At 44.5% G+C, this 18,345-nt stretch overlaps 1 protein-coding gene across 3 annotated transcripts in view; it reads left to right on the top strand.

Moving 5' to 3' along the window:
* LOC126284995 (glucose dehydrogenase [FAD, quinone]-like) overlaps window positions 1-18,345 on the top strand; it is a 287,504-nt gene that overhangs the window by 192,395 nt on the left and 76,764 nt on the right. For all 3 annotated transcript variants that reach the window (XM_049984288.1, XM_049984289.1, XM_049984287.1), the window contains one exon: window positions 15,817-15,987. In XM_049984288.1, coding sequence (XP_049840245.1) covers window positions 15,817-15,987 — 171 coding nt within the window. The remainder of the gene's footprint in view (window positions 1-15,816; window positions 15,988-18,345) is intronic.

Below are 18,345 nucleotides of genomic sequence, written 5' to 3'. Positions count from 1 at the left end.
GACTCGTCTTCGGAAGGACGACGGTGAAAACCCGCGTCCGGCCACCACTTCCACCAACCGCCTAAATCGCCCCAGGCATATGTCGGAGTTATTCCTTGGAAAGGGCACGGCCGACTACCTTTTCCATCCTTCCGCAATCCGATGGGACCGATGACCTCGCAGTTTGGTCCACTCTCCCAAATCAACCAACGAAAACGGTACGCATGATGCAGTTGTTTTTCACGCATCACAGTGTTTGTAACGTCATATCTCCTGATCTATGTGTCATACAATGATATAATTTTGTACGTACATTCAGAGGCATATGTGGATACTGTCTGAAATATGAGTTGCAAATAGTTGTTGGAAAATAAACACAGTAACAAATTTAAACGTCACTCAGAATGCGGCAGTTTTTCACCCATCTCAGTGTATATGATGTAATACCCCCTGAACTATGATAGGTAAATCGTTCTTACCCCCCCCCCCCCATAGTAATTATTGTCTGGCAGTAAGGAATTTCTGTGCAAAGTTTAATTGAAATCGGACCAGTGATTTAGGAGGAGGTGGAGATGTGGAACACACACACACACACACACACACACACACACACACAAATACACTTTTTTTTAAATATATATAGATTTATTCCTACAATTACATAAGTATTGTTTAAATATTTATTGTTGATTTTATTCTGGTATTTTACTTTTTACTGCACAAAATCAAATACACTGAGACTTTTTTAATGATAGGCGTAAACGTAATGTGAGGGAATTGAAATTTACGTTCTGAAAATCTACAGTATCTCTGCAGCATGTAAATTTTTATGTCAAACCTTTTCAGGCTTAAGCTTTTACGTAAAAATGGCACTTGGTAGGTTCATAAAGAAAGTTTTCAAAACTGTTCACTGCTGGGATCTACATTTTTCCTTACCACCACTCAGAACCTTTTAAGTATTTTATTGGAGAAACAGAAAGATGCCCATCGCGGTTGTACTGAAATTCTTCTTCTGAATGAGCCTCTTGTGCGTTTTGCAGATTCGTGGTCGCAAGCTCCTGCAAAATCGTCTTTTTTTTCCACTGACATCTTCCTCAACCCGCTGACTAATAACTCCGTCAAACTTGGGACCGTTAAAATTTACGCGTTTCAGCGACACATCTTGTACTAACTAAAGAAAACAGGTACGTAGTTCACGAGACACGGTCTAAGAAACTGCAATATGCACAGATCAACAACAAATAAAGAAGCCAGTAATGCAACTGACAGTAAAACATTGTAGGGTTAACGACTTACGGAGGAAAAGGGCGGACAGTAGGGATATAGAAGCATTCCGCCAGAACTGACCCTTGGAGAGCGAGCTCGAAAATTATCGGTCGGACTGACTGACAGACGACACCTCGCGAGCTAAGGGGCTTTTCACGATAACGAAGCACTTTTACTTTTAGCGTTACGTTAAACAGAAAAAAGCATGAATCGTGAAGTTAAACGTTTTCAGGCTTTACAAGACCAAGGTGAAAAATTCTCGACTTTGCATCTTTGTCAGTGAAATTTCTTTTCTGCTATACAAACTGCGACATTCTCCCAAATAAAAACAATGCTCCAAGTAGTACTGAATTTGTTTTTTAATTGAAGTCTATGGTCCCAAAAAATTGTCGTCAGGTTATCGATTTCTTCCACAACCGCCATCTTCAGATCTAATTACAACGGACGAAGCGTTATATTATCCAAATGTGATTAAACCAAAGTGGCATCGTCAGTAGACATGAACAAAATTAGCTGGCATCATCTAACAGATATAATACACACATCAGAGAAAGTTTTTTATCACCTCGGTTGCGAGAGTTCCGGAACCTGTAGAGAAAATTGGAATAGAGATCAACATAAACATCATTTACGCTCTTTTTATTGTTCGTGAAAACCACACATTGCATATTGTACCACCATACAGCGACAACTTCAGAGGTGGTGGTCCAGATTGCTGAACACACCGGTACCTCTAATACCCAGCAGCACGTTCTCTTGTATTTATGCATGCCTGTATTCGTCATGGCATAGTATCCACAAGTTCATCAAGGCACCGTTGATTCAGATTGTCCCACTTCCCAACGGTGGTTCGGCGTAGATCCCTGACAGTGGTTGCTGGGTCTATCCCAGGCATGTTCGATACGGTTCATGTTTGGAGAACACGCTGGACAATCTAGTCGAGCGATGTCGTTATCCTGAAGGAAGTCATTCACAAGATGTGCACGAAAGTCTCGCCAATATTCTGCTGATAAGGTTGCACCAGCGGTCTTAGGATGACATTCACGTATCGTACAGCGCTTTCCATGACCACCAGCGGCGACGCCAGCCCCACATAACGCCACCCCAAAAGAGCACTCGCTGGAGAATGTATCTAAGGAGTTCAGTCTGACCGGGTTGTCTCCAAACACGTCTCCGACGATTGTCTGGTTGAAAGCATATACGACACTCATCGATGAAGAGAACGTGACGCCTATCCTGAGCGGTCCATTCGGCATTCGGTATTTGTGGTTGGTTGCGATCTTCACAGCAACCACCAATGGCAGCGGAGTTCACAAAATGCAGCATGGATAAAATAAAAACATACTCTTCTGAGGAAAATGGCCACACGAACAAAACTGCTTATAGATACGTAAACATGTGTGACAGCAAGACGCAACCGATTAATGAATCGAAATTTTCTGTGACTGGCAGTCACTGACAAAAGTTAGTTTAGCGCCAGTCTTATAAACATTTTCGTTGCCAGTTCTGTTTTGCACAACCTGTATGTATAAACAATATATTTTATCTTTACACAACGTTTCTTCATGTGATTTAAAAATATAATGTTAAAAGTGAAATGGCAGTAGTATTATTTATGAATTTCGCCACCAAGGCATTAGCTGTCGTCTTCTGACTCAATCAAAGAGCTTCGTATCTGAACACACGTGTGCAGTAGACCTCCGTGGTTGTTTTAGTGAGTTTGGTGAAGAGAGATTCTCCAGGCAGAGTAACGGACAGGTAGGATTCGACGAGGATGGGGATGGGCTAAACTACGACTCTCCGTTATCGGTGTTCTATGTGAGTGCTATTTTTCGGTAACTGTGATTTTTAGTTGCGTGAGGTGTTCGCTGAGGAGAGGACAATCACCCGAGGCAATGCAGTCTAGCGATCGTCTGACCTCTATCGCTGTGATTTTTACTGAACGGTCAGGTGTACTCAGTAATCCTCACACGCTGGGAAGAGGTACAGCAGAACACTGAAAACGCTAAAATGCGATTTATCGCTGTATATGTCACACTATGATATCTTAACCAGTAGCAACTAACTGGCGTTGGCAAGTATATCTGGTAACAGGTGTGTCTGGCAAGGTAAACACTATCACTGCAACGGTAGTGATATTTTTTCTCGCTTGTAAAGGGTGCTAAACTGAGTATTGAAATCATTATGTGATATGAAACGTATGATAAATACATGTGAAATACGCTGTAAGTGATGAATGAAAATTCCTTTCTCCCCTTATTAAAGCCATCTCATACTCTCAGAATTTCCTGCCATGTTGTTATTGACAGAGATGTGGAGATGTGTTTTTAGTTTAATGATACACAAGTGAGAAGGTGGGAAGTACGGGTCTTCTAATTAAAAACTGACACCGGGAATACTTGAAGATACACATAAAAGTTTAACTGCGCAGTGCTGAAAAAAAGACCATCTTATGCATACACTACTGTTAAATATTTGGTAAAACTAACGTAGTGGACCACCGCACGCCCCCCCCCCCCCCCCCCCCCGTATTTTCCGTAGTTTTGCGTGCGATATATATAATATGTACAATATGCATCAAAAGTCCTAGTCAGAGCCTCGTCCGTTTTATAATAAACATTTTCTGAATTTACCGTGCAGTTATACATTTTGTGATAAAAGGTGCTTTCAGTGTGCTTAAATATGGCTTCTCGAACTCTCAACCAGATTTGCTTCTTTCAGCATAACCTAGACTTTGGGCCACGCTACACAACCAAAATATGAAGGAAGGGGAAGGGGGGAGGGGGAAGGGAGGAGAGCAAAGCCACCTCGAGCGTAACATACAAGTGCTGTTGCCCGTTAACCAAATGTGAAATTTTTCTCAGAACAAATTGTCTTCTTGGATCGTTTCTTCGACGTAGATAATTTATACATCAAAGTAAAAGACGTAAGGTCCCTACAACGGAGCAGGAAATTCGGCCAATAAACGCCAAACGGCGCTGAACGTTCAATGCTACTTTTAGTTGCTACTTGCGGTTGCGATCACAGCCAGATACCTTAAAGTTGTAACTGTGAAAACTACGACTTCTCACTCTTGTGCTTTGTAAGAAATACGTGATTTCTGGCCCACCTCTCGACATTCTACTGTAGTGGACTGGCTGCTAGCACTATTCTGACTGCCCTCTGCCTGCTGAATGCGGTAAAATGTGTGGACGCCTTTGCGCGTGTCGCTATCTATTGTATTATGTAATCCACTCTACGACAAAAAAAGTACTATGCAACACGAAGGAATTATCCGAATGGCACGGAAATCGGTAGATGTGATGTGCATGTACAGACAAGCAAATGATTAGAACTTCAGAAAAAAGTGATCAAGTCAGTACATGTTGGTCCACTTCTGGCCCTTATGTAAGCAGTTATTCGCCTAGACATTGATTGGTAGACTTGTTGGATGTCTTCTCATGCCAAATTCTGTCCAATGCGCGTCAGGTTGATAAAATCTCAAAACAGTTCAGATGGCTCTGAGCACTATGGGACTTAATATCTCAGGTCATTAGTCCCCTAGACTTAGAACTACTTATACCTAACTAACCTAAGGACATCACACAAATCCATGCCCAAGGCAGGATTCGAACCTGCAACCGTAGCAGCAGCGTGGTTACAGACAGAAGCGCCTAGAACCGCTCGGTCAGATAAAATCTTGAACTGGTTGGAGGGCCCTGCCAATAATGCTCCAAACGTTCTCAATTGGTAGAGATCTGGCGACCTTGCTGACCAAGGTATGGTTTGGCAAGCACAAGCACGAACAGTAAAAACTCTTGCCGTGTGCGGAAGGGCATTATCTTGCTGAAATGTAAGCCCAGGATGGCTTGCATGAAGGGCAACAAAATGGGGCGTAGAATTTCGTCAACGTACCGCTGTGCTCTAAGGGTGCCACTGTTGACAAATGCTGTGGATGACAACTAAAGGGGCCTTGCTATTAAAAGAAATTGCACCCGAGACCATCGCTCCTGTTTGTCGGTCCGTATGGCGGTTCACGATCATGTTGGTAACTCATCGCCGTTGGGGCGTCTCCAGGGACGTCTTTGCTGGTCATCATGGTCTGGAACCCCATTGACTGGAATACAATTCCCACTTCGAACTGAGTCCAACGACCATCGAGGACATGTCTGGAGATGAAAACGACAACGCTGGGATATCAACCTGACTGTCGCGCTCCATGCGGCGAGACAACCGCGAGTGATCATCTGGAATGGCATTTCTTTTATAGCAGGACCCCTTAGGTTGCCATCCGCGGCACCCTTAAAGCATAGCGGTACTCGACGATATTCTACGCCCTGCTTTGCTGCTCTTCATGCAAAGCCATCCTGGGCTAACGTTTCAGCAAGATAATGCCTTCCTAAATTGGCGAGAGTTTCTGCTGCTCGTCTTGGTGCTTACCAAAGCCTACCTTAGCCAGCACGGTCACCAGATCTCTTACCAACAGAGAACGATTGGAGTACGAAGATAATCCTAAAAGTAAGGTCTCCCATTTTTTTATAAGTACAGAACTCTGTTTGCGTGGCAGTTGGTCACACTGTTATGAAGAATGCTTCACACACTGTGTGTAAACATGTGGACGCCACGCTGAGGCGCTCGGTCTTCGCTTGGCAGCCGTTGAGAATGCTGCTCCCGTTGGATGTTACCGCCAAGTGTGAATTGCGTGCAATTATTCGGTTTTTGAACGGAAAGGGCACTGCGCCGATTGAAATCCATCGTCAATTGACGGAAGTGTATGGTGAGTCAGACTACCTAACAGATCAAAAGGAAAATTTCTGTTCCGACACTGACAATGTTGAGTGTTTATGGAAAAAGTTCAAGGCAATCGTAAAATGCGTTTTAGACAGGTACGTGCCGAGTAAAACTGTGAGGGACGGGAAAAACCCACCGTGGTATAACAACAAAGTTAGGAAACTACTGCGAAAGCAAAGAGAGCTTCACTCCAAGTTTAAACGCAGCCAAAACCTCTCAGACAAACGGAAGCGATGTCAAAGTTAGCGTAAGGAGGGCTATGCGTGAAGCGTTCAGGGAATTCGAAAGTAAAATTCTATGTACCGACTTGACAGAAAATCCTAGGAAGTTCTGGTCTTACGTTAAATCAGTAAGTGGCTCGAAACAGCATATCCAGACACTCCGGGATGATGATGGCATTGTAACAGAGGATGACACGCGTAAAGCTGAAATACTAAACACCTTTTTCCAAAGCTGTTTCACAGAGGAAGACCGCACTTCAGTTCCTTCTCTAAATCCTCGAACAAACGAAAAAATGGCTGACATCGAAATAAGTGTCCAAGGAATAGAAAAGCAACTGGAATCACTCAACAGAGGAAAGTCCACTGGACCTGACGGGATACCAATTCGATTCTACACTGAGTACGCGAAAGAACTTGCCCCCCTTCTAACAGCTGTGTACCGCAAGTCTCTAGAGGAACGGAAGGTTCCAAATGATTGGAAAAGAGCACAGGTGGTCCCAGTCTTCAAGAAGGGTCATCGAGCAGATGCGCAAAACTATAGACCTATATCTCTGACGTCGATCTGTTGTAGAATTTTAGAACATGTTTTTTGCTCGAGTATCATGCCTTTTTTGGAAACCCAGAATCTGTTCTGTAGGACTCAACATGGATTCCGGAAACAGCGATCGTGGGGGGCCCAACTCGCTTTATTTGTTCATGAGACCCAGAAAATATTAGATACAGGCTCCCAGGTAGATGCTATTTTCCTTGACTTCCGGAAGGCGTTCGATACAGTTCAACACTGTCGCCTGATAAACAAAGTAAGAGCCTACGGAATATCAGACCAGCTGTGTGTCTGGATTGAAGAGTTTTTAGCAAACAGAACACAGCATGTTGTTATCAATGGAGAGACGTCTACAGACGTTAAAGTAACCTCTGGTGTGCCACAGGGGAGTGTTATGGGACCATTGCTTTTCACAATATATATAAATGACCTAGTAGATAGTGTCGGAAGTTCCATGTGGCTTTTCGCGGATGATGCTGTAGTATACAGAGAAGTTGCAGCACAGAAAATTGTAGCGAAATGCAGGAAGATCTGCAGCGGATAGGCACTTGGTGCAGGGAGTGGCAACTGACCCTTAACATAGACAAATGTAATGTACTGCGAATACATAGAAAGAAGGATCCTTTATTGTATGATTATATGATAGCGGAACAAACAATGGTAGCAGTTACTTCTGTAAAATATCTGGGAGTATGCGTGCGCAACGATTTGAAGTGGAATGATCATATAAAATTAATTGTTGGTAATGCGGGTACCAGGTTGAGATTCATTGGAAGAGTCCTTAGAAGATGTAGTCCATCAACAAAGGAGCTGGCTTACAAAACACTCGTTCGACCTATACTTGAGTATTGCTCATCAGTGTGGGATCCGTACCAGATCGGGTTGACGGAGGAGATAGAGAAGATCCAAAGAAGAGCGGCGCGTTTCGTCACAGGGTTATTTGGTAACCGTGATAGCGTTACGGAGATGTTTAACAAACTCAAGTGGCAGACTCTGCAAGAGAGGCGCTCTGCATCGCGGTGTAGCTTGCTCGCCAGGTTTCGAGAGTGTGCGTTTCTGGATGAGGTATCGAATATATTGCTTCCCCCTACTTATACCTCCCGAGGAGATCACGAATGTAAAATTAGAGAGATTACAGCGCGCACAGAGGCTTTCAGACAGTCTTTCTTCCCGCGAACCATGCGCTACTGGAAAAGGAAAGGGAGGTAATGACAATGGCACGTAAAGTGCCCTGAGCCACACACCGTTGGGTGGCTTGCGTGGTATAAATGTAGATGTAGAGTCGTGCATGGATGTCAAAAACGTTCGTAAGTGGTGTAGAGAGTTTGCAGCTGGTAGGACCGAAATTCATGACGAACAAAAGAGCGGAAGATCGTCAGTTTTTGAGGAGACAGTGTTGAAGGTTGAGCAAAGCATGCGTGAAAATCGTCGGATCACTCTGGCTCGTCTCTGCACGTTTGTTCCTGACGTTTCCCGAAGCACCACTCATAGAATTTTAACGGAAACATTGAACTACCGGAAGGTGTGCTCAAGATGGGTGCCACCCATGCTGACTGAGGAGCACTTGCGGCGACGAGTTGATGCTTCCCGCGCATTTCTTCACCTCCTTACAGTCGAACAGGACATCTTTCTGGACTCTACTGTCACGGGCGACGAAATTTGGGCATACCACGTTACACCTGAGACCAAGCAACAATCATGCCAGTGGTGGCATCCTTCTTCGCCACAGCCGCGGAAATTCAAACAAACACAGTCTGCCGGTAAAGTCATGACAACCGTTTTTTGGGATTGGTAAGGGGCATTGTTGGTCGGATTTGTGCCCACTGGGATCACAGTTAACGCTGACAGGCACTGTGACGCTCTTAAAAAACTCAAACGGGCAATTCAGAACAGGAGAAGAGGAATGTCGAGCAAGGGAGTACACTTTTCCATGACAACGCTCGCCCACACATCGCTCGGCAAACCGTTGCTCTCCTGCAACCGTTTCAGTGGAACATAATCACAAACCCACTCTATTGTCCTGAATTGGCGCCCAGTGACTATCACCTGTCCCTAAATTTAAAAAAAAGAAAAAAGAAACATTGGCCGGAAAGCGATTCAGCTCCGACGACGAGGTGAAAGAAGAGATTCATAACTTTCTGAACAGCATGGTGACGAGCTGGTATGACATGGGCATAGATAAACAGCCACAGCGTCTACAAAAATGCATCGACAGAAATGGAGATTATGTCGAAAAATAGCTAAATGTTCAAGCTGTAAACTGATGTAAACCATTGTACAAATAAACAGGTCCAGGTACTTATAAAAAAATAGGATCCCTTACTTCTGAGATTACCCTCGTATTATGGGAAGGGCCTTCCAACCGACTCTGGATTCTGACAACTAATGCACCAGTTGGACAGATTTTGGCACGATATCCTTCAAGATGTCAATTTCAAGCCGAGTGACTGCTTGCATAAGGGCTAAAGATAGATCATCGTGTTACTGACTTGCTCAACTTGTGAAGCTCGCTCTTGAATAAAGCATCCAATTTGTCTGAAATTGTAATGATTTGTTTGTGTGTACATGTATGTTATATCTACCGATACCAGCCCCATTCAGGTAATTCCTTCTTTGTGCGACGTATTTTCTTTTGTCTTAGATTGTATGATTAAAACATACACTATGCTCATAAATTAAGGATAATTGCAGAATGTGGTGCCACACAATGTGGCGCTACGCAAAACAGGCGCTAATTGCATAGGCAGATAGGGAGCACACACGACATATCTGTAAGTCCACGGTATTGGTGATAAGTTGGGAAAAGCGTCCCGAAACACATGTGCTACAAAACGCCACTGTTTCCTGCGCACGTACCCCGACATCAATATGGGATATGATCACCATGCACACGTACACAGGCCGCACAACGGGTTGGCATACTCTGGATCAGGTGGTCGAGCAGCTGCCGGCTTACAGGATCCCATTCTTGCATCAGTGCCTGTCGGAGCTGCTGAAGTGTCCTAGGCGTTTGAAGATGTGCAGCGATACGTCGACCGAGAACATCCCAGACGTGCTCGATGGGGTTTAGGTCTGGAGAACAGGTACGCCATTCCATTCGCCTGATATTTTCTATTTCAAGGTACTCCTCCACGATGGCAGCTCGGTGGGGCCGTGTGTTATCATCCATCAGGAGGAAGGTGGGACCCACAGCACCCCTGAAAAGGCGGACATACTAGTCCAAAAAGACGTCCCGATACACCTGACCTGTTACAGTTCTTCTGTCAAAGACATGCAGGGATGTATGTGTACCAATCGTAATCCTACCCACACCATCAAACAATGACCTCCATACAGGATCCTCTCAAGGACATTAAGGGGTTGGTATCTGGTTCCTGCTTCACCCCAGATGAAAACCGGGCGAGAATCACTGTTCAGATTATACCTGGACTCGTCCGTGAACATAACGTGTGACCATTGTTCCAATGACCATGTACTGTCTTCACACCAGACTTTACGGGCTCTCCTGTGACCAAGGGTCAGTGGAATGCACCTTGCAGGTCTCTGGGCGAATAAACCATGTCTGTTCAGTCGTCTGTAGACTGTGTGTCTGGAGACAACTGTTCCAGTGGCTGCGGTAAGGTCCCATGCAGTGCTCCGTGGACGTCTGCGGGCACTGGCGGTGAGATATCGGTCTTCTTGTGGTGTTGTACACTGTGGACGTCCCGTACTGTAGCACCTGGACACGTTTCCTGTCTGCTGGAATCGTTGCCATAATCTTGAGATCACACTTTGTGGCACATGGAGGGCCCGTGCTATGACCTGCTGTGTTTGATCAGTCTTCAGACGCCCTAGTATCTACCCCTCATAACGTGTTCAATATGTGTTCTTTGAGCCGTCTGCAATACACAGTCACCATTAGCAAGTCTGAAAACGCCTGCACAATTACTTGCTGCAGCGGACTCTGACATGCACCCACACACCTCTGCGTATGTGGACTGCTGCTAGCGCCACCGTGCGACGACCGCAGGTCAAATGCACTGCATGGTCATAACCCGAGGAGATTTAAACCCGCAAACCGTCTATCAGAGCGTTGTTTCACCATGTATCAGCATTATCCTTAGTTTATGAGCATGAGTGTAGTAATAATCTTGCGAGTCATTCTTTTGATATCAGATTCACGGTTAAAAATCACTGGTTGGTATCCGATTCACGATAGCTACTCGGACCTTAGCATCTAGTTGGATAAGTCTGTTTGGGCAAATAGCCTGATCTCAAACGAAAGATCACCACGTAAGTATTTCTTGGAGTCAGACATTCATTCAAAGCTCCCACTGAAGTGATTTGGTATGTTCAAATGGTGACCACTTGCTATGGACTTAATAACATAATACGAGGGTCACTCCAAAAGACACGCAAAACACTTTTTTTCAAAAATGCCACTTTATTCTACATCTTTGCTACTCGTGGAAGTCACAGAAACATTCTTCTCGTTTGTGCTGAAATTTAATTTAAACTGTTTCCACAAATTTAATTGTCGTAGTACTCCATCAAGGTGACTGTTGCATTAGGTGTCCGCTTCAAGCAACGTGCAGTGTCATAGTAGTTCAAACGTGCTGATTCTGACTTATACCATGCAGGTATATCGGTCTTAGTATCGCAGTGGCGTAAGGCAGCTGAAAGAGACAGTCTGTCTTTCAAGAATGTATCACTCATGCTAACAGCTGTTCTAGAATTTGAAAGCAAAATAGCTGTTAGAATGAGTGACGTAAAAGTAGATGTCTTAGGTGTTGGGAAACAACTCAAATCACTTAAGAAAGGCACGTCTTCCGGTCCAGATGGTATACCAATCAGATTCCTTTCAGAGTGTGCAGACACAATGACGCCTTTCTTAGCAATCGTATACAACCGCTCACTTGACGAAAGGTCTGTTCCTAAAGACTGGAAAGTAGCACAGCTCACGGCAATATCCAAGAAAGGAAATAGGAGTAACTCATTGAATTACAGACCCATATCACCGACCTCAATTTGCAGTAGGATTTTGGAACATATACTCTACTCGAACATTATGAATCACTTTGAAGAAAATGGCTTATTGATACATAACCAACATAGATTCAGAAAATATCGTTCTTGTGTAACACAGCTAGCTCTTTATTCTTATGAAGTAAAGAGTGCTGTCGACAAGGGATCTCAGATCGATTCCATATTCCTTGATTTCCAGAAGACTTTTGATACGGTTCATCACAAGCGACTATTAATCAAATTGCGTACATGTGGGAGTATCGTCTCTGTTGTGTGACTGGATTCGTGATTTTCTCTCAGAGAGGTCACAGTTCGTAATGATAGACTGTAAATCATCGAGTAGAACAGAAGTGATATCTGGCGTTCTGCGAGGTAGTGTCATAGACCCTCTGCTGTTCCTGATTTACATAAATGATCTAGGTGATATTCTGAGCAGTGTCATAGGCCCTCTGCTGTTCCTGATTTACATAAATGATCTAGGTGATAATCTGAGCAGCGCCCTTAGATTTTTTGCAGATGACTGTAATTTACCGTCCAGTTAATTCATCAGACGATCAATTCCAGTTACAAAAGATCTAGAGAGGTCATACACATGGGTACTAAAAGAAATCCGAAAAAATTTGGGTATACGACAAATCGTACAAATCTAAGGGCTGCCAATTCGACTAAATACCTAGGAATTAAAATTACGAGCAACTTAAATTGGAAAGACCATATAGATAATATTGTGGGGAAGACGAAACAAAGACTGCGCTTTGTTGGCAGAACACTTCGAAGATGCGACAAACCCTCTAAAGAGACAGTCTACATTACACTTGTCCGTCCTCTGCTGGAATATTGCTGCGCAGTATGGGATCCTTACCAGGTAGGATTGACGGAGGACATCGAAAAAGTGCAAAGAAGGGCAGCTCATCTCGTGTTATGGCGCAATGGGGTTGAGAGTGTCATTGATATGATACACGAATTGGGGTGGCAGTCACTGAAACAAAGGCGGTTTTCTTTGCGGCGAGATCTATTTACAAAATTTCAATCACCAACTTTCTCTTCCGAATGCGTAAATATCTTGACACCCACCTACGTAGGGAGAAATGATCATTATAATAAAATAAGAGAAATCAAAGATCGAATGGAAAGATATAGGTGTTCCTTTTTCCCACGCGCCATTTGAGAATGGAATGGTAGAGAAATAGTATGAAAATGGTTAGATGAACCCTCGGCCATTCACTTAAGTGTGAACTGCAGAGTAACCATGTAGATGTAGATGTAAAAAGTACCAAAGTTACATCAAATGAACTGGACGTAAAAAAAAAAAAGCATTGTACAGTTCTTTTGGAGTGACTCTCGTGTAAGTTAACACACGGCCACTGAGTTCTCTTCATACAGTTGCTCAGGAAGATGCTGCCTCACCCCCTTACTTCTGAACATGTAATGAGAATGTGTACGTATTTCGTGCAGAAATCTTTTGGGAATTAGGTATATGGTTTCGGCACCCCAAGCTTGCCTCCATGTGACCGTAAGTGACAAATTTGAAGAGACACACGCTTGAAGTTTAAAATGTAATCAGAGCCCTTTAATGACATAGTTGCTTTTCTTCTTCAAATGTAGAACTCGCACTGAAGTAAATTTTTAATTCGCATTACCTTATGAGCCCGCACGTCCCATTTACACTTCTCATTTACTTTTTGAAAACCACCTTGTACAAATAAGTACACTCACACTGCATGGCAGTGTGCGAAAGACAATGCGTTATGCCCTTGGCACCTGGCCAGCCCCTGTGGCTCAGCACGAAATGTACTGGGCCGGACGGGATCGAAACGCAGTCCCCAGCGTTGATGACGGAGGTGGCTTGTGGCCGGCAGGACGATATTGAACAGCAGCAGTGCTTGCCCAGCTAGATAGGTGACTCGAAACCCAGCCCACTAGAAAGGCAGCCAGGAGCAAGCAGACAGCGAAGTCTGCTACTGAAGACAAGGTCTGGTGGTGGCGTCTTGCTGGCTCATTTTGGTGCGAATACTGTCACGGACCTTGCCTAATAACAATCGGCTGGCCAGGACTGAGTGTGTGGATTTGGCGATGTATACCTCTAGCCTGGTCCACTTTCGTTTCTGAGGAAATAGAAGTTTTGCTCATCAATTCAAGGGGTGAGGCCAGACCGTTGAGCAATAACGACACCAGTGTTCCAGTTTTCTCGTCATAACAGCAACTCTACAGCCCCGGCAGTACTGTAAGGGGGTCGCTATTTCTCCTTTCAGAAGATTCAGGTGGCGCCTATGCGATGGCAGTGTACTGAAACACTCGAGCAGAACTCAAGAATGGGTCGTATTGTGTCCTACATAAGGTCTCCTTTATAGATCAACCACACTTTCCTAAATTTTCCCCAATTAACCAATGTCGACTATTCACCTTCCCTAACACAATCCTCACATGCTTGTTACACTTCATGTCACTTTGCAACATTACGCCCAGGCATTTAAACAATGCGACCGTGTCAAGCGGGACACTACTAACGCTGTATTCCGACATTACACTTTTTTTCCCTACTCATCTGCATTATCTTTCATTTTTTTACGTTTAGAGTTAGCTGCCATTCATCCCACGAACTACAAATTTTGTCTAAGTTACCTTGGGTCCTCCTACAGTCACTCAACGATGACACCTTCCTGTGCATCACAGCATCATCAGGAAACGATCGCAGATTGCTGCTCCCCCTGCCCGTCAAATCATTTACGTGTATAGAGAATAATAACAGTCCTATCACACTTCTCCGGAACACTCATCACGATACCCATGTCTCTGACGAACACTCGCCGTCGAGGACAACGTGCTTGGTTCTGTTATTTAAGAAGTGTCCGAGCCATTCACATATATGGGAACCTATTCTGTACGCTCGTAAACAGTCTGCCGTGGGGCAACGCGTCAAATGCTTTTCGGAAATCTGACAACATGAAATCTGCCTGTTGTCCTGAATCCATAGTTCACAGGATGTAATGTGAAAAAAGAACAAGTTGAGTTTCATACGAGCGATGCTTTCTAAAACCGTACCTATTCGTGGGTAGAAACTGTTCCATTCTAAGGGACTTGAATTATATTCGATCTGACTGTGTGTTCAAGAATACTGTAGCAAATCGATGTTAAGAATATTGTGGCTGTAATTTTGCGATTCCATTCTTTTACCTTTCTTTTATACATGCTGTTATGATAACGACGAACGAGTCGTCACTAATGCTGACTGGTGGCCAATGCTAAATAGAAACATATAAATCACAGCAGATTTGTCAGTAACGTCGATAAGGTGCTGGCTGCATTGTCTGGATCTGCAACGACTAAAATAATTAGAAGCCGTTGGTAAAAAATAATGTATATTGTACTTAACTAGTAGCACAGGATTCTTCTTAGCTGCATACATATAATTATAAACAAATAGCTATTGAGGCCTCTCTTAGGCCATACGTTACTAAGAGCCTTGTTAGAGGTTTCTTCCTATCAGCTGAAGGCTAAGCTACTTTACTACTTGACGTCCCGAGCAAGAGTGGACGAGAGCTCGCTAGAAACTTGGTACAAGCCGCGGAGCGGCGCTGGTCGCTACTCGCGGGTCCAACAATACTAATATGGACCGCGGTCGATAACTGCAACCCCAAACAAGTGTGGTATCGAACGTTGATACCACACATGCTTCACCCATTCTTCTTTGCGTTCTTTTAGGATTTTGCGCTGTTGAGAGGTTCGTAACTGAATTGGAATTCTAGACGGACCTGATGACTTATTTGTTTCCTACTGTTTTATTTGTTTCTCTATGTCTATTGATGAATATTGCTGTGCCTCCATGCAAGGGTTTGAGCGATAGTAAAACGGTGGAACGTTTGTACAACACCGACCTTATGACGCCGTTTTTCTGAATCAGTCACAATGCTCGTCCACTTCGCCAAGCGGAACCGTGGCGCAACAGAGTAAACCAGAAATTAGATGTAGCGGATCGTTTCGTAACAGTGCTAATCATTCAAAGGATCTGAAATGAGACTCTGTGTGCCCCAGGAGCGGTCCTGGCGAACCGGCTGAGCGAGGTGGACGAGTGGACGGTGCTGCTGGTGGAGGCGGGCGGCGACGAGACGGAGATCTCCGACGTGCCGGTGCTGGCCGCATATCTGCAGCTCAGCAAGCTGGACTGGCAGTACAAGACGGAGCCCCAGGGCACCGCCTGCCTCGGTAAGTCTCCTGCTGGCTGCTCTACTGAGCCAAGAGCTCCCAGTGAACGTCTGCCCTAACTCGACTGTCCGTTGCTACTAGATCTACAACTTAGCTTCCGCCGTTTTTTCTCGAGGTTACCAAAAAAAAAATGATGCATAGTATTGCCCATTGAAGCATCCCCAACTCTTTGTTTTTTCCCTTTATTGTTAGTTTCATACCTGTACAATCAGGTAGGCTGTCAGCGGCATGCTACGCCGCTCTTCACCCATAGAGTTGACAATGATATAACACAGAATGGAGATACAGAATAAACACAGTGACGGGATAAAAAATAGTGGACACAGAGATACAAAAAAAAACATGGAGCCGTTCACACTCGACGATAACGACACTGAAAACATGTTGACACTGCGCACTAAAAACTGATGAATCCGACGGTACAAGTGAACGTAAGAGCGTAACGGCGGACACTAAAAACACAAAACGACGGCATAGACACGCAAAACTGATGGCGATGATCTACGGCGCACGAATGTCGACAGAGCGTGTACGAGTCCGGTGACCTCCCAAGAGGGGAAGAAGGGGGTATGGGAGGGAGAGGAGTGAGCAAGGATGCCAATGGCGGAGGAGACGGAAGTAGGAGATGGAGGAAGGGCTGGAGGGGAAGCCCAGGGGAGGAGTGGGGAGAAAGGGAGGAGGGAGGGAAGGGGGAGAGAAGGGAGGGAGGGTGCCCAAAGGAACAAACACAGGAAGAGGGAGGGACGAGCAAAGTTGGTAGGAGGGGTAATGGAGAAAAGAGGGCATCATCAGGGAGGGGGAGCTGGCAGAAGCCACCTAGGGAGAGGGTAAGGAGGGTGGAAAGATGGAGAGCAGGTAGGACGTGGGAATACAGGTGCAGCAGCAAGCGGGGGTGGGAGGGGACCCCAACTCTCTTGTGGTTCCATTTTTAGGTATTCCACGTCAACGTCTGCTCGTAGATACGTATCGTCGGTAGGTTTTTTCCCGGCTTTACTTCCCGACGTGACAGCGACGACTCTCCGATGAGATGCGGGCCTTGTGTTTTTTTTTTTTTTTTTGCTATAACTGCGAGTCTTGTAAATATCGCTCTTATTTAGTAATTTGCTCGGCTAAAACTCTCCCCTTTTATGATTAAGAGAGGCTGCGCCACCTTTCGGAGGGATTGAGGACGTCAAAGAGTCACAAAAGTTCATATTAAGCAGTCCGTAAAACACGTAAATGTTCACTTCAGTTAGCGTGTTAGTTAATGCCTACGCTTTCCGCTAGATGGTGCTGACTTACTGCTGGATAGCTTTGGTTCCGTAAAACCTTCACTGATTAGTACTAGGTAAATGAAATAAGTACAACACTCTTTTATTTCACTCTATACTCAAGGATTAACATGGTGATGGATGATGGTCTATTTAATAGGTTCCTAGTCTGGAGGAATCTAAATCGTCCGCAAATGGCGATATGCACGCGCTCTACGTCCAGAGTCGCAAATAACGGCACACGACACTTTCAAAAGTCCACACGTTAATATCTGAATACCGGTTCCTCTGAATTCACTCGTATCAGCAGATAATTTGAGTTTCTGTCGTCTATATGTCGGTAAAGTTCCAATCTAGCACTAAAGTCCTAAAATCCCCTTAATACTCCGTTGCTACAAACAGTCAGAGATCGTACACTACATCACTTTTAATCTCCGTAATATTCTAACAGTTTATCGTGAATCTTCACACGATAAAGTCCAATCTAATTATTGTCTCGCTGACTGACACGGGTTCCCCGCCCTTTAACGAAACAACCAAGGAAGAAAGGGAGGCAATAATGACGATCAGGCTTGTTTATAGGTTTTTCATCACAAGAGTTTAACGTCACTGCCATCTCCATGACGGAGCTTCCGTGGCTTTGCTGTAGTTACATGTTAAACTACTTGCTGATATACTATAATTTTGATCTGCAATTGCCGAACACTGATTCTACACTATTTTCCCCTCTAAAAATTCTATTCTTAATTTTAAATTATTCTTTCTATAGCTGTTATCACTGTAAACTGAACCGTTGTGTTACACCATCGCTGGCCACTACATTCTCCCACCTTGCATACGGATCCCGTGGCGGAAGAACTGGGCGTCTTTTGTGGGGATCCATGAATCGATTCAATTTTTGCACTTGTTCATATGGTCGGAAGTGCTGGTCAGCCAGACTGTATGCCAATGATCGAGAAAGGTGGTAGTCAGAGAGAGCAACATATGGAGAATACGGCGGGGGGGATAGGACTTGTCATTTTAACGTTTCCATGTACATTTTGGCGGGTTTTGCGACATTGGATCGAGCACTGACCTGCTGCAAAATTACCTTTACGTGTCTATCGCT

Source organism: Schistocerca gregaria, chromosome 8, assembly GCF_023897955.1.
Source record: "Schistocerca gregaria isolate iqSchGreg1 chromosome 8, iqSchGreg1.2, whole genome shotgun sequence".
NCBI classification, from domain to species: Eukaryota; Metazoa; Arthropoda; class Insecta; order Orthoptera; family Acrididae; genus Schistocerca; species Schistocerca gregaria.
Note: the sequence above shows the minus strand (reverse complement) of the source record. Positions and strands in the feature narration are given on the sequence as shown.